The sequence below is a fragment of the Leptodactylus fuscus genome, chromosome 2 (assembly GCF_031893055.1).
Source record: "Leptodactylus fuscus isolate aLepFus1 chromosome 2, aLepFus1.hap2, whole genome shotgun sequence".
In the NCBI taxonomy this organism is placed as follows: Eukaryota; Metazoa; Chordata; class Amphibia; order Anura; family Leptodactylidae; genus Leptodactylus; species Leptodactylus fuscus.
This window is the reverse complement of record NC_134266.1, coordinates 223086010-223109656: the sequence shown is the minus strand read 5'-3', so window position 1 is coordinate 223109656 and position 23647 is coordinate 223086010. Positions and strand designations below refer to the sequence as shown.

The following is a 23647-nucleotide window of genomic DNA, read 5'->3' as shown; positions in this document are numbered from 1 at the left end:
ACGCCGGGCGTGTATGAGAGCCGTACACGCCGGCATTACGGCAGACTGCCGAACACTTCCCATTCACTTCAATGGGAGCGCTCGTAACAGCGGCGTTTACGAGCGCTCCCATTGAAGTGAATGGGAAGTGTTCGGCAGTCTGCCGTAATGCCGGCGTGTACGGCTCTCATACACGCCCGGCGTTACGTAGTCTGAATGCACCCTAATTTTGCAAAATAACGCAGCGTATACGATCCGAACTCCCATTGAAATGAATGGGAGCTTTTTGAGCGCGTCATCTGCCGACACGTATACGTGCCAGATTGCGCTCCACTTTCCTCCGTGTGAACTTACCCTTACAGTACAGTAGAGGAGCTGAATGTGAGAGAGTCACTCTGTGCTGCAGTGTTAACTCCATCCATTGGGACTCAGTTGAAAATGAGCATAGAAATATATTTTCGGGAGTGTCAGCGAAAACCCAAGGAAACCTCATACAACTCCATGCAGAAGTTGCTCTTGTTTGGATTTAAATCCAGAACCTCAGTGCTGCAAGGCAATACTACTAACCACTGAACCACTATGATGCTGCTTATCAGATATATGGCATATCCTTCAGATTTGCTTAAATGTCTTTGATGGGAATATTTCTTTAAAGTAAAAAAAAAACTCCTTAGCAAAAATAGCAGTTCGTGTTTTACCATTGGTGATCAATAAGAATATTCCGCAAATGTAGCTCTCATGTTGACATGAAAAGTATATTTACCAATTCATATTCCTACACATTAACATCCATAATGAAATAGCCAAACGATAAATGAATACTTACTACTTTACAGGGACAGAGAAAAAGGAATTGTAACATGTCAGACAAGTCCTGCAATTATAAAATGATACTCTAGATGGCGGTAGAGAATCTCTAATCCATTTTTAGAGATAAACCAGTAATGCCCTATTGATACAGCTGATGTTAAAGGGCGTCACATGGCTGCATTAAATTCAATACATAAGGCTATTCACATGACCATTTTTTTTACAGTCTGTTTTAACATACCATCAAATATAGGTTATGTCCAATATCTGCCTGTGTTCTGCAAAATATGGTCCTATACTTAGCCTGCTTGCAGCTCGGTACCAATCTATGTGCAATGTTTTCTGTTTTTACTATCCAGTACGCTGCACATGGTAATGTGTATGAAGACTAAGGGCCCGTTCACATAGGCACAGAGAGGGGCGGCAGCTGCCTCTGGAGTCGGCCCATTCATTTGGCAATCTCTGTGCCAAAATCTGACCCCCCCCCCCCCCCTCCACGTGAACTTAGCCTTAAAGATTGTTCACACAGGGCAAGAGGGGGGTGATGATTTTGGTACTGAATCCACGTAAGAATCCGCCCCTTCACAATAGAGGTCTATGTAGACCACTAGCTTACTTTTTTCCGTGAGAGGTATGTTCCCGCTCATGGAAAAAAGAAGCGAGCTGCCCTTTCTTCAGGCAGATTCCGCAGTTGATTCAGCCCCGGCATCCGCCTCGCGGCAGCACCCTCCGGCTTAGGCCCATTCATTTGGGCCTACTCCGGAGCGGGAAGCCGCGACTGTCGGAAGTCACGACAGTCGTGGCAGGCGCATTTTGGCCCTATTGTGACATGGCTTCCCGCGTCAGAAGCAGGACCAAAATACGCCATACCGCGCCCTGTGTGATCTAGCCCTAAAATGTGATGGAAATCTGATAGAAAAAGAATACAACTGTGAAAAGAGCCTGACTTTTTATTTTGGAGCAGTAAGATACAGCTATCTATCACTATATTCACATCTGCCTGTGTCATCCATGGTTAATAAAAGCCACAACACCATGCTGGACCTGCCACACAACAGATTCCAGTTTTGCCTGATGGATCCTACCGCCATGCCAATAATAGTGCTGCATGCTGTGCTACTCTAGCCATCAAAACTGCCACTTTAACTTCAGTGTTAACAGAGCTTACATTTTACATGAAAAGAAGATGGGGCATTGTGGACAAATTGTCTGAATTCCAATCATATTACATGCTTCTTAGAGGGAAAAAACAAAAAAAAAAGTCTTCCTCTAATGTCTGAATGAATTCCTGGTAGCAGAGAGGGAAGAGGTGTCCATTGTAGCAAATCCTAATTGAATTTTTCATAGTACATTAGATGCATCTATTTTGGACTAATTTGGCTATGTCATCATACCATGTCATTAGCCAGGAAAGGCTGCAGCTCCCGCTTTGCAGTGCAGTTCCATGAGGTGGACGGTTCTGTCCTGTAACCCCAAGTCCAGTGAGACAATATCGCTCCTGTTTATATGTGTGGTTTACTTCCAGCCGCACAAACAAGTTAGGTTATCCGTTCTGTTTAGTTAGTTGCTCATACGAGGAGGTTTTTTTTTGTCTTTGCTTGAAGTTAAGGGCTAGTTCACAAGTAGTTTTTTTGGTCCGGATTTTGACGCGGAATCCGAGTCAAAAAAACGCCTCCCATTGAATTCAATGGGAGACGGTTATTTCCTTTTTCCGTGAGTGGTAAAATACCGCTTGCGGAAAAAAGAAGCAACCTGCCCTATCTTTATGCGGATTCTACGGCATCCGTGTCAAGACAATCTCTCCGGAATAGGCCCATTCATTTGTGCCTAATTCAGAACGGAAAGCCGTGACTGTTGGAAGCCGCGACAGTCCGGATTCTGGTGTGGCTTCCTGTGTCAAAATCCGGACCAAAAAACTACGTGTGAACTAACCCTAAGACATAGTTCACATGCAAATCCGTGTGTGCATATGCTGTCGCGATGCAGTGCACGGCTTCCCGTTGCGACTTTCCACTCCGGATTAGGCTCAGAAGAATCGGCCTAGTCCGGAGGGTGAGGTCGCGAAGCGGACACCACGGCTGATTCAGCATTGGAATCCGCCTGAAGAAAGGGCAGCTTGTTTCTTTTTTCCACTAGCAGCAACATGCCGCTAGCGGAAAGAAGAACGCTAGCGGTCTACATAGACCTCCATTGGGAGGGGGCGGATTATGATGTGGATTCCGCTCCATAATCAGCCCCTCTGTGCCTGTGTGAACGAGCCCTAAGGCTGTGTTTTTTATTTTGTGCCTGAAGTTAAGTTTTTAATCTAAATAAACCAGTTTGCTGCACATTTTGTGTCACTGTCTTGACTCTGGGTCTGCACTATATATCACACATATATACATATATTTGTATTGTCGCCATCTGTAATACATTAACACTGTACCTTCCCAAAGGGCATGATGTACTGTTCAATGAAGGGCCCCTCCACCTTCTGCGGCTTCTCGCTATCATCTGCAATGATTATGGTTATCGTCGGATAGAATTTCCTGATACTGTTAATTAAATCCTGCAGCTTGTCATAGCGGAGGAACGTTTTGGTTGCGATGGTGACCAGGGCGCTGATATTATACCTTGCTGTGAAAACAAATCAAATGTATTCAGTCAATTGTGTGCATAGTACTTATTATATGCCTGGTATCATTCTCCAGATGTGACCAAGCCCCACGTTCACACAATTTCTCAATAGACTGGTGTGTGTTAATATCCTAGTGGAATAAGTAGATAACACTCGTCACTGTTAATGGCTAACCTGGAAAGTAGCAGTAGCCATCGATAGGGAATCATTTCGGCAGCTGTAAGCCATTTATGGCTTCACTTTGGCAGGTAGATTATATATTTGTAGCATCACCAGCACTGTCGACATTAAGCATGTGTTATCCACTCAGACTTTTATAGGATTTTATGACTTACTATCTGTTTCATTATCACAAGTGGATTAGCAAATACAGGGCCATATAAAGAGCTATACTAACAATGCAAAGGCTTATCAACACATACAGTAGCTCACTGAAGTGAATACACCCTTTACATTTTTGGAATGATTTCATTATACATCTTCATGGGACATCACTGAAGATCTGACACTTTGAGGCAATGTAAAGTAGTCAGTGTACAGCTTGTATAACAGTGTAAATTTGTTCTACCATCAAAATCCCTCAATACAGCAATTATCGTCTAAACCCCTGGCAACAAAAGAGAGTACACCCCTAAGTGAAAATGGACAAATTGTGCCCCAAGTGTCAATATTTTGTGTGGCCACCATTATTTTCCAGCACTGTCTTAACCCTCTTAGGCATGGAGATCACTAGAACGTCACAAGTTGCCACTGAAATCCTCTTCCACTTATGGAGCTGGTGGGTGTCAGAGATCTTTTGCTCCTCCATGTTCCGTTTGAGGATGCCCCATAGATGGTACATAGGGTTTAGATCTAGAGACAGGCTTGGCTGCTCAGTTGTTTTTTTTAGCAAGGCTGTGGTGGTCTTGAAGTCGTGTTGGGTTGATTATAATACTCCTTTACAGCCCAGTTTCCGAATGGAAGAGGATCATGCTCTGCTTCAATATGTCACAGTACACGTTGGCATTCATGGTTCCCTCAATGAACTGTAGCTTCCCACAGCTGGCAGCATTCAAGTAGACCCCAACCCTGAAACTCCAACCACAATGCTTGGCTGTGGGTAAAACACACTTGTCTTTGTACTCCTCACCTTGTTGCCGCCAGACACGATTGACACCATCTAAACTAAATAAGTTTATCTTAGTCTCATCAGGCCACAAGACATGGTTCAGTAATTCATGTCCTTAGTCTGCTTGTCTTCAGCAAACTATTTGCGGGCTTTCTTGTGCATCATCTTTAGAAGATGATGCACAAGATCTTTAGGGATGACAGCTATACAGACCAATTTGATGAAGTGTGGGGTATGATCTGAGAACTGACAAGCTGACACCTTTAACCTTAGCAGCACTCAGAAGTCTATTTTGCAAAGACAACCTCTGGCAGTGGCGTAACTAGGAATGGCGGGGCCCTGTGGCGAACTTTTGACATGGTCTTGAATTGGTCTGAAAAGACAACCTCCCACCCCACACGAGTATAATAATAATGTTTGTGGGACTCGCGGTGTCACTTATCGAGTAACTCCAGCCCTTAACGGCCTATTAAAAAAAAAAAACAATAATGCAGTGGTAGCGGCTGTCGCCGGGCCCCTAATGTCCCAGGCCCTGTGGCAGCAACTACTGCTGCTACCCCAGTAGTTACACCCATGACCTCTGGATATGACTGATCACAGGCACTCAGTTTCTTTGGTCAACCGTGGCGAAGCTTGTTCAAAATGGAAACCTGTTGAAAATTGGGGCACAATTTGTCCATTTTCACTTAGGGGTGTGCTCACTTTTGTTGCCAGGGGTTTAGACATTAATGGCTTTTGCAAACTGAGAAGGGGTAGAGGCACTTCTCTTCAACATCCTCCCAAGACCCTGAGGAAGGTGCCTGCCAGAATACTTCTCCACATTTTAACAACTACAAAGTGCATTGCTTAGGAGAAGGGTGCCTCGCTTGGATCTGTACTCCCGGATTAAGTATATGCACTCTATGGAACACCTTACCGCTGCTATACATGGAACTACGGATAAAGTGTGGACTGCTTGGGACTACTACTGTGCCACCGATTGATTCTGTTGGCTAGCTGCTCATCCCGTGATAGTAGTACTGAATTGTCACTATTTAAATATGTTTTTGCTGTATTTTGCCATCTTCCCCAACCCTATACTACCTGGTTGCTGATTCCTTTCTTTAATCCTAGTTTGTATCTATTTTTTATTGAAATTTTTTTTTCCTCAAAACAAGTTTTTTTTTTGTTTTTTTTTAACTATGTACCTTATGTGTACTGTAGTATGGTCCTCAGCAGTTCAGCAAAGATAGAGGAGCTGTATACCCTCCTTACATGTCTGTTTCAGTAAATACATATACTCCCCTATGAACTTATAACAATTTTGGAGCATCTTAGAACTTTGCATTGTGCAGTACCTCCTAAAAATATATGAATAAATTGTTAATCATGTTAACATATTACTTATTGCACTAGCTCCTGCTGTCCCTATACAGTCTGGCCCTGTCAGCAATGACTGACCAGTATCAGAGTGCACAGGAACACCCCTCCGACTGCTAACACCAGTATTCATAAATACCTAGGAGGAACTATTGAGAAACATCACAACCAAGAGCTATATGATGAAGCTGTAGGTACTTGGACATATAAGGAGAGTTGACAGATCTAGACAACAACAAGATAAGAGAATTCTTCATAAGATGAACAGGAAGCTCTAACCACATCCAGCAAGATGGGCTACAGTTCAAAAAACTAGAGAGGCTTTGTAGGTTTCCTATCTCTTTGGTTTGGTTCTAACATAGAAGCTGGTTTTGTACCAATAACACTGATAATATATACATTAGACCACCTGACTATGAAGGGACTGGCATTGTGTGACACTAAGCAGTTCTAATCATTGGACATGACTGCTATATTCTCCCCGTACAAAGCCCCAATTTCAATGATCACTGTTCATATCTCACTCTTTCCCCAACGTTGCTGAATGTATGAGCCCAAATGTGTGAATCTGTATACCAGACTGGGCTTACACAATGCCACTAGTTTATATTGCGTTCTTTGTATAGATTGTATTGTAATGCTGTCATACACTGTATAAATATGTATCCTGTGCAATATGTTTATTTGAGTGATCCCTACTATTGTAGTCATTATACCCTATGAACAATTCCAGTGTATGTGTATAATCCTAACCTACACACTGAACATGCATAAGAAAATGGCAAGTGAACATAGCCCGATATATAAATGTTTGCATATGTATACACGTCTACGTGTGTGTATATTTTATTTATATATATATAGAGAGAGAGAGAGAGAGAGAGAGAGAGAGAGAGAGAGAGAGAGAGATTATTTTTAGAATATACATTATTGTTATACATTTACGCATGTATATACCGTATTTTTCGGACCATAAGACGCACTAAGGTTTTAGAGGAGGAAAATAGGGAAAAAAAAATTTTTTAAGGAAAAAAAATTGGTGAAATATTTAATAACCTAATAATATAATATTTCACCAATGTAAATAGAACCAGGGGCTTTCGGACACAGGGATACCAAATGTGTATGTGTTTCATAGTAATGTTTTTGTTTTATATGTATTCTAGGAATATGGGGGTGATTTGAACATATCTATCTATCTAATCTATCTGTCTGTCTGTCTGTCTGTCTGTCTGTCTATCTATCTATCTATCTATCTATCTAATCTCATCCATGGATGGAAAGAGACACCCTGCAGTGAAGCTATGTAAGAAGAGAAAAAGGGGCGGGCCAGACGGGTGAAGGAGGTGTGGTTTTCTAAGCAAACTTGAAAGCACGCCTCTTTCACCTGTCTGGCTCGTCCCTCCGTCACTGCCTCTCAGATCTTGCTCCTGCAATGAAGCCACACAGGCAGGGAAGTAGGGGCGGGCCAGACGGGTGAAGGAGGCGTGGTTTCAAGCTTGCCAAGAAAACCACGCCTCCTCTCCCGTTTGGCCCGCCCCTCCTTCCCTGTCTGTGTCGCATGTTTGCAGGAGCCAGATCTGAGAGGGAGTGAAAGAGGGGCGGGCCAGACGGGAGAAAGAGGCATGGTTTTCTCGGCAAGCTTGAAACCACGCTTCCTTCACCTGTCTGGCCCGCCCCTACTTCCCTGCCTCTCATATCTCGCTCCTGCAAACACGCGACACAGACAGGGAAGGAGGGGCAGAGCAGGCAGGCACCGTGCTGCTCTCCTTTTTGTTTGCACAGACGGGAGACAGACGCTGCGCACACTGCATTCGGACTATAAGACGCACACACATTTTCCTCCCATATTGGGAGGAAAAAAAGTGCGTCTTATAGTCCGAAAAATACGGGTATTTATATTATTATATTAGTACTTAATGCCTGTTTTTCATTCTATATGTTACTAGTAGTTCGTTCTAGATCGGGGTCAGCCATTTCTCATACTTCCCCATTAGTTTGGGTGATAACCAATGATTGTACCTCCTCCATTCTATCAGCATCTAATACTTGCAGACATCGGTTCTGTCCATAGATTGTCGGTGACCGAGGACCATGTGACTGGACATGGCACTCACCCTCCTCAATATGTATATCATGATATCATATCTTACAAAAATTTAGCCAGGCTCATTGTTATGCCTCCAGCAGGTATCTCATATTACCTGTCATAGCTCCATCTAGTGGCCATTGTGCAAATTACAAACTACCATACCTTTTTTATGTGTCCCACTAGAGTCACCGTAGTTCCCGCCCACAACTTGGTGTTGTCACCAGGCTACACTGTAATTAGTCCTTTTCACTTCAGGCATAGACCCTGCCACCATCTTATACCTTCTCCAAGACTTGGGCCTTAAGTAGCATCGTTGGTATGTAATAGCTATACCCAGCACTATACATGAGTCCCCCCGCGAACTTCCGGTTGACGCATGCGCAATGGAAGGGCGGCAAGAGAACTTCCGGTCCTGATGTTAGACGGACGTGTAAGCTTGACTTGCAAGCATTATGCCGTCTGCTTGTTGTGCTTTTGGTTGTTCCATGAGAAGTGGAACGAATTTAATGTCCTCCATCAAATTTTACAAGTTTCCATGGAATCCAGATCGACGAAAAGCCTGGGAAATCGCTGTAAAAAGAGAAGGTTGGACACCTAACAACAGCTCTCGACTATGCAGTCTTCATTTCATATCAGGTAAGTTTAAGTTTTCACATATGGTGTTCTGTTTTGGTCACTGTAAGCATAACTATAAACAAACAAATCGACAATTTGCAAACTAAGAATAGAAATGTTATTTCCTGGTTTCAGGGGGCCCTTCCAAAGATCCTCTGCATCCTGACTGGATACCCAGTGTGTTTCCTCATTGTGAAGCAAGTGGAGACAAAGGCAAAAATGCATTGAGACGATACAACAGGAGCAATCAACGTGCAACTTCGCTGCAAGCTACGACAGCTTCTACAGATATGAGCACAATGGCAAATGAAATGGAAAATGAAGTGGCAGGTGAAGAAAGTTGTGCAGACATTTCTACACAAACAGAGAAACTTGTACATTGTACAGTAGGAACACAGACTGAACTAACATTACATGATATTAATAAATTGGTAGCTGAGAATGAAGCCATGCGCAAACAGATTGCAAGTTTGGAGCAGATAGTTGACTATGAGAAAGATGATGAAAAAATAAAATTGTACACAGGATTGCCAAACTGTAAAGTTTTTCACATGCTCCTTCAGTATGTATTACTCTATTGGAGACCAGATATTACAACCACCCTTAGCTATGCTGATCAACTGTTATTAGTGTTGATGAAAATGCGCCTGAATCTGACCAACAAAGATTTAGGTTTCAGATTTAGAATTAGATGTAAAAAAGTTTCCACTATTTTTCATTGCTGGCTAAATATTTTGGCTGTAGAACTTAAAAGTCTAATTGTCTGGCCAGCCCGTGATGTAATTCAGAAGCGGACGTCGAAACAATTAGTAAAGGGTAGGTTTCAAAACCTTCGCTGCATAATTGATTGTTCTGAAATTTTCATTGAACGACCTGTTAATTTTAAGGCCAGATCACAAACATTCTCAAATTACAAGAATCACAACACTATTAAATTTCTAATTGCCATTAGTCCTACAGGTGGAATTTCGTTTGTGTCATCTTGTTGGGGTGGTAGGGTTAGCGATTTGGAGCTCACCAAAAGATCTGGAATATTGAGTCTCCTAGAATTTGGGGACTTAGTCATGGCAGACAGAGGTTTTGAAATTCAGAACATACTGTCTGCAAGAGGTGTTTCTCTTGCTATTCCCTCCTTCACAAGAGGTAAATTTCAACTATCAAGAAAGGATGTAGAACTGTCAAGGCAGATTTCTCGTGTACGAATACATGTGGAACGAATAATCGGTCAACTGAAGAAGTATAGCATACTACAGGGAATCATACCTATTACTCTGTTAAAACGCCCTTCTGACACAGAGCTGTCTACTATTGATAAAATGATAATCGTATGTTCAGCTCTAGTAAACATGCAAGGACAGATTTTTTAAATAAGTATACATGGTGTTGCAAAATCACATAAGGGTTAGTCAATGTAAAAGAAAGCAATAAAAAACAAATGTTTACTCAGAAATATCATTGTTTATTGTTATAAATGTTTTGATTTCACAATTTATTCAAAATACAATAGACATTTCAACTTCAGTAACTTTATCTACAGTTTCTCTTACGTTAAATCTTCTGCTGTTGGATATACACCCAAGTTTGTTGTATGATTCTGTTGTGTTCACACATCAGTATGCCATCCGTCTGTTTGAATTCAGTTTGACACTTCAAAACGGACTGATACACATGCTGATTGTATACTGACACCTTTTTCTGCTGATAGCAAACGTTCTCTGTTCCCTAGAGGACAGATAAGGGGATTAAAAGTAGCAATTGGAAACAGAGTAGAGATAAGGAGATATAATAAATGTCCTTATCTCTACTCTGTTTCCAATTGCTACTTTTAATCCCCTTATCTGTCCTCTAGGGAACAGAGAACGTTTGCTATCAGCAGAAAAAGGTGTCAGTATACAATCAGCATGTGTATCAGTCCGTTTTGAAGTGTCAAACTGAATTCAAACAGACGGATGGCATACTGATGTGTGAACATACCCTTACTGTTTTTGTTACCTTTATTTGAACATGAAAACTTGTTGAACATGAAAACTGTTAAACATTAATAAATATAAAGAGGTAAAGAATTACCTTAGTTGACAAAACAGACACGAGTATTGTTTTTTTGTTTGGCATCCATTGTGGTCTAACCTCTCAACCTCTATTCAGCAGACAACTGGTCACGTGACAAGTCATTTTTGTGTGCTCTATGCAATGATGAATACACCTGAAATCACTATGAAGAGGTTTTACACTTTTGACAATACCACTTTCCTTTAGGTTTTCGATTTAAATTCATACATTTGAAATGGAACCAAATGACATCACACCTATCGCCATCACATGCAATCATCTTTCCTGCTGCAGGTGATTTGCACAAACAGTACAACCGTTCTCCTCCATCTGGAATGTAATCTGTGTCTAGCCTTCGCGTTAGGATTTCTGGGAGTACATATTTTATATAAAAACTATCCAATTTCGGTTTTAATGCCTCTTCCCAAAATTTTGTGTCTGGGTAAATCTTACTGTATGTCACTTCATCATGTATGAACACTACAAAAAAACAAAATTTTGCTCTTGTTAAAAACAGCTGACCCTGTACTTGAGTGTAATACTGGTGATTAGGTTTTAGCTTTTTATTTTTTTCTAGATAGAATTTTGGATCTTCTAATGCCTCTTCAATTGTGGACATCTTATAAGTGAAGGGACATTTAATCTCAACAATTCCTTTCCCACAGCAAATACATTCTGTGAACCCATCAGGACTGGCTCCCAGATGTGGCCATTTTGTGTTAACTACCAATCCTGCTTTGCGGCATGAAAACTCTTGGTGTTTCCCTTGTTCTTCCTGAATAAATTTTTCTCTGGCTTTTCCCTCATTTTCAATTCCCCATACCATTGCATCAGATTTCTGAAAACCACCTGTATAGCCCATGATATCTCTTACTAAATTAGTGGAACTTGTACTTTCTTTAAATGTCATCGCCCTGTGAAATTGTGATGCACATATTCGTCCTTTTCTGTTTAGTCTCCATACTTCACTCATATTCTGTTTTCGGGATGCAAGCTCTAGGTAATCAGCCTCTTTTTGTGAAATACATAAACTGTCAAATACGGATATTAACACATTTTCTAAGCCTTCATCATCAAGATCTTTAAACTGTAGGTTATAAAGATTAATCAGTGACATGGGGAGTACGCTTTCATCTATTTCGTCTTCAGATGCAGAGTCAGTTTCTTGTGGGTCGAAAGTCTTGGTGGGAAAATGCCTTAGAATTTTAGCATTTGGATTAGCCTCCATTAGCATGCTCAGAAGTTTTTTAGGAGAACCACGAGCCACAGGAACAGGTAAAGGAGAGAACTTTTTATATGTACGTCCTCTAGTTGGCTTGCAGAAATTAATGTCAATTACTCTCATACTTTGCACCACTTTCTTGCCTGTAGTCTTCCACGTACAAGGGTTACAAGTCACAGATGTACTTGTGGCTCCATCAGTCACAGCTGCTTCTATAGCGAAGAGAACTGCAGCTATATGGCTACAAACTTCTCCAATTCTGTTAGTAAAATAAGAAAATATAATTGTTGAGTGCACATTCTACAGTTATCTATCATAAAACATTTTATTAAATGGACCATTACTTACCCAGCTATACATTGGCAGTGGGCTGAAAAAACTTCACCATTTTCGTGGCAAACAATCCAACATTCGTATGGGTTTCCATTTCGTTGTCCTGGTGCTACTGTAGCTAAAACAATACGATATAGTATAGAGCTTTCAGGTTTATGTATTAGAACCTTATATATTTTGCCACTTTGGAAATAATTAAAAGCTTCCAAAGACTTGAAAGCCTTCAAACTCTCTCCGGTATAAGGTCCTGGAGACTTCACCAAATAATCATATAGATGGGGCCATTGCACAGTCGGCCATAATGTACAATCATTGACAAACTTGTCCTTGTTTCGATTATCGTAAGGATCCGGACCTTCTTTTCCTTCTATTGTCAATTTTTCCTTGTATCGGGCTTGATCACCGATATCCAAACTTTTAAAATAAGCACTTGTCATTACGAGAAATCATCACTTCATCACTAACACTGTCTAAACCGGAAAGCGCTGTGCGCCCGGAAGTAGGAAGGGCGGGACATAATGCTTTATTATTGTTGTCAAAAGGGGACTCATGTATACCTTCATGTATTACATATATTGTTATATTTCCACACTCCCTAGCATAATTTCTATATGTAGTTGTTCTAGCTAGTAGAGCATGCTCATTGAGCCATACCCCGCTCCCATTCCAGACCACATGTAACCATACGCCTCATAGATGTCTATTACCTCCCCACTACCACAATGTTACGTATCTGATGTACCTTCCAGCAAGATACATGTATAGTTTGTGTCATAGTGTGCTGTTATGTAATAGTAATGCCTGCATAGCCATGTCATAGAAGATTGTCACATGTATGTCTGCCATAGTAATACATACACAGTTTGTCATGGAAGATTACCACATGCCCATTGTAACTGCAATGTACTGTTTTCTATTCCCCAGTTTCACCCTATCTCTTGTAATAAAAGCAAAGTTCGGACACCTCTCCAGAGTGCATGAGTTACTGGGAAGGAGTTTAGCTGCCTGTCAACCTATACCCCACACACATAGGGAGGACAGAACAGTGAAACAACGGCTTCTTACAGGCCAAATAGCGAGATTCTGAACCCTACACAGCGCCATGTCAGCAAGCAACAGCAGACCCTTTGAGACGAGATCTCACATCTCAGCAAGCTCCAGGAACTCAGATACGTCAGTGAGTAGCTCCATGGCCGCCAGGACCCGCGCAAAGGCTGAAGCAGCCAAAATACACGCAGCATTTGCAGAGAAGGAGATGCAAATGGAGATAGAGAGAGCACGCCTGGAAGCAGCCACTGCAGAGCAACAACTACACATAGAGAGAGCACACCTGGAAGCAGCCACTGCAGAGCAACAACTACACATAGAGAGAGCACACCTGGAAGCAGCCACTGCAGAGCAACAACTGCAACTAGAGAAAGCACGCCTAGAAGCTTCACTGAAGAAGCTAGCACTAGATAGGGAAGCAGCAGCCGCTATGGCAGAGGCAGAAGTCCTAGAGGAAGCAGTAAACCTCACAAGTAACAGACCCGGCAGCATACTTGGACCCGAATCTAGCCGCCATGACAGCATGCAGCGTACCTCAAACTACGTGCTAGGACATGTCAAACCAGAAAGCATTCTGCACACTGGTCCAGAGACTGAGACCACCCCGGTTGATGTGTCCCTGCCAGATCCCGTCACACAACAAACACCTTCAGCTTACCACCGGCTCCCAACGCAGCCTGTACCCAGAGTGAAAAATACCCACAGCGAGGTCGTATCTCTTAAGAGAGAACGGGAAGATGCCGGCTACTACAGAAATAACACATTCTCAATCGGCTATGGCCCACCACATCCCCTACTCAATGGCTCCACTCCAGAAGTGGCACCTCCAGATCCTACGGCGCCTAGCTTTTACCAGTTCTTCACGCGACGTGAACTGGTAACCAAAGGACTCACAAAGTTCGATGACCGTCCCGAGAACTTCAGAGCCTGGCGAGCCTCATTTGAAGACACCATTAAAGGTCTAGGTCTGTCGGCAAGAGGAGAGGTGGGCCTCCTGGTCAAATGGCTAGGGGACGAATCAGCAGAGCACGCTAAACGCCTCAGAAACATCAACGTCAGGTACCCAAGCACCGGGTTGAGCATGATATGGGAGAGACTCGAAGAGTGTTACGGCGCACCAGAAGCGATAGAGAATGCACTCTTCAGGAGGATTGACGCCTTCCCCAAAATTACCAACAAAGGCCTCCATAAGCTGAGGGAATTGACGGACCTACTGTTAGAGCTCCAATCTGCCAAAGTTAGTGGAGACCTGCCAGGCCTTGCGCTCTTAGACACGGCACGTGGCATCAACCCCCTTGTCCAGAAGCTGCCTTATAATCTACAAGAGAGGTGGATCAACCAAGGTTCTAAGTACAAACAACAACATAAAGTTCCATTCCCTCCTTTCTCCTTCTTCGTAGACTTTGTGCGTCAACAAATGAAAGCTAGAAATGACCCCAGCTTCGACCTCGCAGCCCTCGACACCACCTATTTCAGAACTGGTAAACCTGCAGCGATCGGCGACTCGAAAGCCATACCGGTTGCTGCATACAAAACCAACGTGTTCCCCGTAAACTCCTCACGTGAAACTTACCGCACTGTAGAGACCTCAACGGAAGACCCGTGCAGAGAATGCCCTCTGCACAAGAAGCCTCATGCACTGTTAAAATGCAGAGGGTTTAGAGAGAAGTCTATTGAAGATCGCAATACCTTCCTCAAGGAGAATCACATTTGCTACAAATGCTGTGCATCAGCTTCCCATCTTGCAAAAGACTGTACAGCCAACATCAAATGTGCAGAATGCGACAGCAGAGAGCACAATACAGCCTTACACCCAGGGCCAGCGCCATGGACTCTCACACCCTCAGACCTGGGTACAGAGCATGGCGGGGAGGAGGTAGAGACGACACCTCCTGAAGTGACAACCCAGTGCACCCAAGTCTGTGGGAGAGGGCTTAACGATAGATCTTGCTCCAAGATCTGTCTCGTTACAGTTTATCCCATTGGTTACAAGGAGAAGGCGGCAAAGCTATATGCAGTCCTCGACGAACAAAGCAACAGGTCGCTTGCGAGCTCATCCTTCTTCAACATGTTCAAAATTGAAGGACACAGCTTCTCATATTCACTCAAGACATGTTCAGGTGTGAGTAAAGAAACAGGAAGAAGAGTCACCGGCTACCAAATCGAATCTATTGATGGCGAGACATCCTTACCTCTACCTACTCTGATCGAGTGCAACCATCTTCCCAACAACAGGGAAGAAATCCCTACACCGGAGGCAGCGCTACGCCATGAGCATCTCAAACCCATAGCACCCCTCATCCCTGCCTTGGACCCAGAGGCTCAGATAGTGCTCCTGCTCGGAAGAGACATCATAAGGATCCACAAGGCGAGAGAACAAATAAACGGCCCTCACAATTCCCCATATGCTCAGAAGCTTGACCTATGGTGGGTCATTACGGGCAACGTTTGCCTAGAAGCTGCGCACGCATCAACTACAGTGAACGCTCTCTACACAAACTTATTGGAGGTCGGACCCCCACCTCCTTCCCAACCATGCCCCAATAGGTGCCTCATAAAAGAGGAGCCCGCTAGCATAACTCACCCTGAACCAACAGAAGTCACGAACCGTTCCTGCAACAAAGGTATGGGCCACTTGGGGTGTATGATCCCCCAAGAGACTAAAGAAGATGATAAGGTAATGCCCTCCAATAGAGACAAAACCTTCTTAAAGATAATGGAGGAAGTTTCCTTCAAACGTGAAACAAATAGTAGAGCCGCACCGCCACCTCTCAGGCCATGGGGAGGCCATCTCCCCAACAATAGAGATCAGGCACCAAAGTGTTCTCCTTCACCCGGATCCAACTCTCAAAAGAAACCAGAAAGGAAGGGACGTCTCCCCTCATCCATGAACCAGCGACTAGAGCACGGCCGCACAGAGGTGACTTCACCCCCAACAGAAATGACATCAGGCTACAGCCACAACGAGACTATGAGACCTTACATCTACGCGAACGATAGACCTCAAAGAGGTAGAGAGTCAACAGTCTTTCACGACCCAACGAATAGCCCCCCTTATGAAGACCCACGCGGACAACTAGAGCCAGAATCCGACTCAAAGATTCGGCCTCAAGTTTCCACAGTCACCACAATAGTTCCCAACGTGCCGCTTGGGCCCAAACGCCCTACCAAGCTCCCTGTCTGGAAGTTGTTATGCAAAAACCTATGGCGGCGAGTGCAGAACTTGGCAGTTACCTTCTGGAAAAAGCGGGGGCTACAATATACCCGTACTTTACAGACAAGGAACAAGTCGCAAGCCAGCCAACCCAACACGAGAGTTGACAACATGGATCTTCCAAAAGACTCTCAGTCCAAGAGAAATGAAGAGCCTCTGGGACTGGCGACCAGAATGTTCCCAAGTGAAGGCGGGAAAGCCCAGAAAATGGAACCCAAGGATTACAGGCAAAGTGCACCTAGACCTCTCTTCAGATCAGTGACTGATTCAATCTCACGGTTCTCCCCAGAGACATCTTAGTGTGGTACCCTCGGGTACCAGGCGGGGAGTGTTATGCCTCCAGCAGGTATCTCATATTACCTGTCATAGCTCCATCTAGTGGCCATTGTGCAAATTACAAACTACTATACCTTTTTTATGTGTCCCACTAGAGTCACCGTAGTTCCCGCCCACAACTTGGTGTTGTCACCAGGCTACACTGTAATTAGTCCTTTTCACTTCAGGCATAGACCCTGCCACCATCTTATACCTTCTCCAAGACTTGGGCCTTAAGTAGCATCGCTGGTATATAATAGCTATACCCAGCACTATACCTTCATGTATTACATATATTGTTATGTTTCCACACTCCCTAGCATAATTTCTATATGTAGTTGTTCTAGCTAGTAGAGCATGCTCATTGAGCCAGACCCAGCTCCCATTCCAGACCACATGTAACCATACGCCTCATAGATGTCTATTACCTCCCCACTACCACAATGTTACGTATCTGATGTACCTTCCAGCAAGATACATGTATAGTTTGTGTCATAGTGTGCTGTTATGTAATAGTAATGCCTGCATAGCCATGTCATAGAAGATTGTCACATGTATGTCTGCCATAGTAATACATGCACAGTTTGTCATGGAAGATTACCACATGCCCATTGTAACTGCAATGTACTGTTTTCTATTCCCCAGTGTCACCCTATCCCTTGTAATAAAAGCAAAGTTCGGACACCTCTCCAGAGTGCATGAGTTACTGGGAAGGAGTTTAGCTGCCTGTCAACCTATACCCCACACACATAGGGAGGACAGAACACTCATACAGCTGTAATACTGAGGTAAACTCCTCTCTGTATTACAGATGGAAGTCCTGTTATAATGACTTATGTAGGGCCCACAACATAGCATACACCGACTACCTCTTCTGTCTTTTTTTATTTAAATTGGCACGGCTTACAAAAAAGGTTGCCTACCCCTGTTTTATACACTAGTTTGCTAGGTATGTAAAAGGATAGGAGTTTGTCACAATACACTGAATAAAACACTGCAATAAATGCATAAACACAAGTGGATTCAGTTTTAAGGTGCAAAACTTCAAAGGTGGTAGGACTCTCAAAAAACCACTTAACTCAATGGGAAAATTCTGTAATATCAGCATTAAATATTCACAAAATTCTGTAATATTAGCATTAAATATTCACAAAATTCTGTAATATAAGCATTAAATATTCACTATTAAAGAATTCCTCAAAGTTCACAATACTATAACGTTGTATCTCCAGAGCTGACACTTCACATACCACCGCCACAAGAGGCCATCAGCGTCACAGCACAGGAATGTGGGAAGTGTTATACACTACATTTTCCATCTTGTAAGGAACAATCATGTCTGACTTCATAGAAAGTCTGAGACAAATTGAGCAGCCTCACCTCATGTATGTAATCCGTGTACCAATCAGCACATGACAATTCACTACTGAGGTAATTCCCCATAATCTCCTCATTACTCACCATTCACTAGCTGCATTCTTATCCGCTCCTTTCATTGTCTGACTGTTAATAATTCTCTCCTTAAGTTCTAGGCAATTCACTACTACACTAGTGAGAATGGTACAGATCACTAGTGAAAACATTCAGGCAATATTTATATATGTGTATACATCAATGATAAAATAATAAAATATACACACAGCTATCTATTGTATTCTATCTATCTATCTGGAATGGATCAATCAGATATATAGCAAACCTACGCAGGAACTGAAATTCGAAGAACCTGTTTTGCTCAGGGGCAGTGCAGAGGGCTGAACAGGCAGCTATTGCTTGTCAATGGCCGGGCAGGACTCACAAGTGTACTTATTAATCCTACAAGGAATCCGACAATCCGACGCGAGGAAGGACGTGCACAGCTGTCTCAGCAGCAGAAGTACACAGCAAAATAGAGACAGGGACAGTACAGTGTGAACCAGGGGTAAGCTAGCATCTATGTCTGTGTGGGCGAGTGCAGAGTACTGGCGCTACACCCCTGTACTAGTCATTTATGAAAAGGTGGTTTGATAAATGGAGGCACACGTTAAAGTATTGCTTAGGCTCCATTCACATCATGTTTTCACATCCATAAACAGATCCCTTTAATGAATAGAAAAAAAGGGAGGCAAATGGATGTGCGTCCATTCACATAGATATCAATGTTGGAAAAAAAAAAAAAAAAATAAATTCTGTTTTTCTGGATGGACATAAAATTATGGTATAGTAATTTTTTGTATACGCCTAAAAAAAATAAACAGAACCAGCTCTGCTAAAGGGATTTAAGAAATGTGATCTGAATGGAGTCTGACTCTTATGAGTCCAGTGGGCGGTCCTACTCTCTATAGGATGAAATAGCTGTCTATCACCGAGTAGGCCCACACATTAGACTCCATGGAATGTAAAAATTACTGAATATTACCCCATAAAGCTATACATCAATCTGTTCAGCTCCCCCTACTCTATAACATGCTGTGGAGCATCATGTTCAACATGACAGGTTTGCTTTAATGTATATTGTATAGTTATACTTACTAGGCCCCATGTCATACAGCTTAGGAACAGTGGGATGACGGACCTTAATGGTAAATGTAGCTGTATGTCCTTCACTCTGAAACTGGACTGAAAAGCAAGCAAAAGACAAAGTGTTATGTTACTTTCATGGCTCCATGACAAGTTTACAACGATAGGAGAAGCTGAAATTTTTCATTACAAGCTCTGAATAGCAATACTATTAGGGTGAATTCACACTGAGTAAACGCTAGCTTATTCTGAACGTAAAACACGTTCAGAATAAGCGGCGTCTAAAGCAGCTCCATTCATTTCTATGGGAGCGGGGATACGAGCGCTCCCCATAGAAATGAATGGGCTGCTTCTTTCACTCCATGCAGTCCCATTGAAGTGAATGGGGAGTGCCGGCGTATACGGCAAGCTCTGCTCATGCCGGAGCGTACACGCCGGCACTCCCCATTCACTTCAATAGGACTGCACGGAGTGAAAGAAGCAGCCCATTCATTTCTATGGGGAGCGCTCGTATCCCCGCTCCCATAGAAATGAATGGAGCTGCTTTAGACGCCGCTTATTCTGAACGTGTTTTACGTTCAGAATAAGCTAGCGTTTACTCAGTGTGAATTCACCCTTAAACTGATTTGTAAAGCGCTGTGGAATATGATGGCGCTATACAAGTAAACTAAATCATTTTCCACTGCACAGTGCTGCTGCTCCCCTATTACAGACAGATAGTGTTACACCTCTTTTAGACCAGCGCTCCACTGGGATTTACATGTATAGTGCTATATCTGTAACAACATTAGCTTTGAGATTAAGTGAAAGATCACTGATTTTACACATACACATGTCAGATGACAGCTTAGGCACAAGTGTAACTATAGGGGTGCAGCAGTAGCAATCACTACCAGACTCTGGATCCTGGGGGACCCCAAAAGACCCTCTGCCGCATAACCACTATTCAAAACAGCACATGGCAGAAGCAGGAGCCAGGGTACAGATTTTGCATTGGCCCTAGGTGTTTCAAGTTACACCTTTGAGCTTACATGCCAGCATTTTTGCAGAAATCTCTGCCAGTATCATGCACTGTACACCTGAATGGGACTTGCAGTAATACATGTGCTTGCCACTGAAACAACCCTACTTAGATGAATGGAACAGATTTACAGTTGCAGAAATTTCTGTATCAAATCTGCCAGGGGAAGGCATCCTGACTGGTACCCTAGGTTTGGTACAGATTCAGGATATAATTATTAATATATTTATATTTAGCATTGATAGCTCTGTTATGGTACAAGCTCACGTAATAGCAGTGCTCATATTACATCATGCAAAATGGTATTCAGCACTGCAATTGTATGGTAATTTTAAGGCCATATTCGCCTTGGTATATGTGTGAGTCTAGTGAACTCTCAGTTTATAAGAATGTAATAATGGAAACTAGTAATTTACTGTGATAAGATAGAGGTGGATTTGTGAAACCAATCTAAGGCTGAGGTCCCACGTTGCGGAAAAGCTGCTTTTTTTGTTGCAGGTTTTGCTGCAGTTTTTTGAACCAAAGCCAAGAGTGGCTACAATGAAATGGAACATATAAAGGGAACATTTATAGTTCTCCTTCCTACTAAATCCACTCCTGGCCTTGGCTCAAAAAACCGCAGCAAAATCTGCAACTTAAAAAAAAAAGCTGCGTTTCCGCAACGTGGGGCATAAGCTTAAGGCTGAAGCCCCACATTGCGGAAATGCAGCTTTTTTGTTGCAGATTTTGTTGCAGGAGTGAATTAAGGACAGAAGTATAAGAATTTTGTGTATATTTCCCATTCCTTTTGTAACCATTCTTGGCTTTGGCTCAAAAAACTGCAGCAAAATCTGCAACACAAAAACTGTGTTTCCACAACATGGGGTCTCAGCCTAAACAGGTAAAGTAGATGTGTAAAGTATGGGGGAGAAGCAGGAGCAGCCTAAAACCATGCATGTAAACTGAAGTCACGGTGTACAGTTATGCCATGACACAGCACAGCTATATATATATAAAAAAAAAAAAAAAAGCAAAAATACTGATTATCTATCCCTAGGATGTGTCATCAATATTAGATCAGCAGAAGTCTGACACCTGGGACCCCACAGATCAGCTACTAACTAATACTTACCAAGCATAGTGACATATCTTGTATAGTGATTCAGCATTGCAGCTCAGCTACAGTCCCTTTAATGAAACTGAGTTGCAAACAAGCCATGTGGCCAATGAATGTGACATCAAATGGCCTTTAATGGTCCATGCACATGTGTGCTTTGTCAGTGTCAGCCATGTTTTCACACCTAGCACACCGGCCCATTATTTTCAATACCGCTATACACACGCCCTTGTACTATCACAGGTCCATGTGGGGCAAAACTCAGGACAGATCCTAATCCAGTCTGTTTAACAGCAGAAATATTTTAGTCCTACAAAACCACTTTAAGAATGGTCAGTGATGTAAATAATTGTAATATAGCAGATTATTTCTATATATAATACTGTACTCACCAGTGTCTGCAGTGTTTGGGTGGAACACTGTGTTGCTATAAGAAACTAACTGAAGCTGGCGGTTTAGATGATCCGACAAGGAGCTAGAGAAGGTGATTTGTTTTTCTCCTGCTCCTTTTATTGTGACACCGTCAACTTCTGCAGCTACGTCAAAGGTCCCCATGGAGCATGACAAGCTCACCTGAGAAAAGATAGTGAGCGTGTAAGAGGAATATTGTCAAGTACATGTCAGCTGTCAGTATACTGTGCCAAAATAGAAGAACTACTACTCAAAGAATGAGCCATATGTGGCTTATGGATTATATATGGCCCCCACCACCTAAGGCTACCTGTACACTACATTCTGCAGACAGCCTTTTTCCAGGTGTTTTTTTATTATAATGAAGACTATAGAAAAATGCCTGGAAAAAAATACCTGAAACTATCTATGAAGCTGTACAACAGACGTGTGCATGCTCCTCCTAGCAATCTAGGTGTCAAGTGACATGAATGTTATGTCATTTGGAGTGAATACTGTGCCATGGCCAAATACTCTACTGTGTCTGTAGTAGGTTTTATGCAGGGGCGTAACTACTGGGGTAGCAGCGGCTGCCACAGGGCCCGGGACATTAGGAGGCTCGGTTGCAGCCGCTGCGGATTCTTTATTTGTTTTTTTTTAATAGGGCGTTACCTGCTGGAGTAATTCCATGTCAAAAGTTTGCCACAGGGCCCCGCCATTCCTAGTTACGCCACTAGTTTTATGTACTGAGAGTCACCTAGTCACTCTTCAGCATATTGCTCTTTTCCAGGTACTCAAAAATGTTCTCAAAGTCCCCCCATATATATGGATTGGTCTTCCATTATAAAAAGACATTTATTTACAAGGTGTGAGGCAAGAGGTAGAAATGCAGCAAAATAAGAATCATTCCAAAAATAAAAATGTTAATAGTTTAGTTCATTCTCTTAAAATAAGAAAATCTGAATCCCATCAATATTTGGTGTGACTGTCGTTTGGAGAAGGAGTCCTGATAGTCATGATATAAGTCTCATAGACAGGGGTGTAAGGATTGTGGTCACAGTGTGTGCGTACACAACCGGGCTGGAGGAGTAAGGCTAGTGGCCAGCTGGAGATGGCTGGGCAGTGCAGAATCATGCCAGCATTTGGGAAAAGTCTAATTCCACAACCACTGTCACCCTTGTAAGGGCTAGTGCACACAGGGCTAGTGAACGCAAATTTTGGTCCTGATTGATGCGGGAAGCGCGACAAAATCAGGACTAAAATGCGCCTGCCGCGGCTTCCGACTGTCACAGCTTCCCACTCCGGAGTACCCAAATGAACGAGCCTAGTCCAGAGGGATAGTCTCGACACGGACGCACCGTGATGATTTCCACCACAGCGTCCGTCTCAAGAAAGGGCAGCTCGCTTCTTTTTATCGCGAGTGGGAACAAACCGCCAGCAGAAAAAACATCGCCAGCGGTCTACATAGACCTCCATTGTGAGGGGGGCGGATTTTGAGGTGGATTCCGTGCCAAAATCCACCCCCTCTTCCCCCGTGTGAACTAGCCCTAACATACCCCCAGGAGTAGAGAGCAGCACTCATCTTTGCTGCCTATGGATGTCACTATGCGGAAGTCTCTGGAAAGAAGAGATGAGGAAGTGGGCAATCTCCGTTCTGGTCCTCTGCTTTGTTCGGTAGGGAGAAATCTCAAAAAAAGCGATTGGGATTCCTGATCTCACAGCTGAGGACATACGTCTTAGAAATGAGGGAGCAGGTTCTGGCCAAAGTTTGCACCAGGGCCCACAAGACTTTGGTTATGCCACTGCTCATAGAGTCCTAATCACAACATCATCCAGTATGTTTAGGATACATGAAGAGAAAGAAAGATTTGAGCGAGCCTA

General features: G+C 43.0%; 2 protein-coding genes across 2 annotated transcripts in view; both read right to left on the bottom strand.

Moving 5' to 3' along the window:
• Positions 1-23647, bottom strand: part of B4GALNT1 (beta-1,4-N-acetyl-galactosaminyltransferase 1) — an 87515-nt gene that overhangs the window by 5105 nt on the left and 58763 nt on the right. The window contains exons 6-8 of the mRNA XM_075265665.1: positions 21769-21949; positions 19272-19358; positions 3215-3405 (exon numbers count right to left, since the gene is read on the bottom strand). Of these exons, the coding sequence (XP_075121766.1) occupies positions 3215-3405; positions 19272-19358; positions 21769-21949 (459 nt within the window). The remainder of the gene's footprint in view (positions 1-3214; positions 3406-19271; positions 19359-21768; positions 21950-23647) is intronic.
• On the bottom strand, positions 9715-13375 carry LOC142196194 (uncharacterized). Its single transcript, XM_075266414.1, has 5 exons — positions 13329-13375; positions 12200-12598; positions 10939-12110; positions 10555-10608; positions 9715-9809 (listed from the first exon to the last, which is right to left on the bottom strand). Exons 1-5 carry the CDS (start codon positions 13373-13375, stop codon positions 9715-9717), a joined length of 1767 nt encoding a protein of 588 aa, XP_075122515.1.

What these genes read in the sequence shown, in the direction of transcription:
- LOC142196194 (XM_075266414.1), bottom strand. Translation starts at nt 13,375, where the DNA reads ATGGAGCTACTCACTGACGTATCTGAGTTCCTGGAGCTTGCTGAGAT. An exon ending in CACTGCCAATGTATAGCTGG is followed by an intron (nt 12,111 to 12,199) that starts GTAAGTAATGGT and finishes TTTTACTAACAG; the next exon opens with AATTGGAGAAGTTTGTAGCC. An exon ending in TGGAGGAGAACGGTTGTACT is followed by an intron (nt 10,609 to 10,938) that starts GTTTGTGCAAAT and finishes AATGTTTAACAG; the next exon opens with TTTTCATGTTCAACAAGTTT.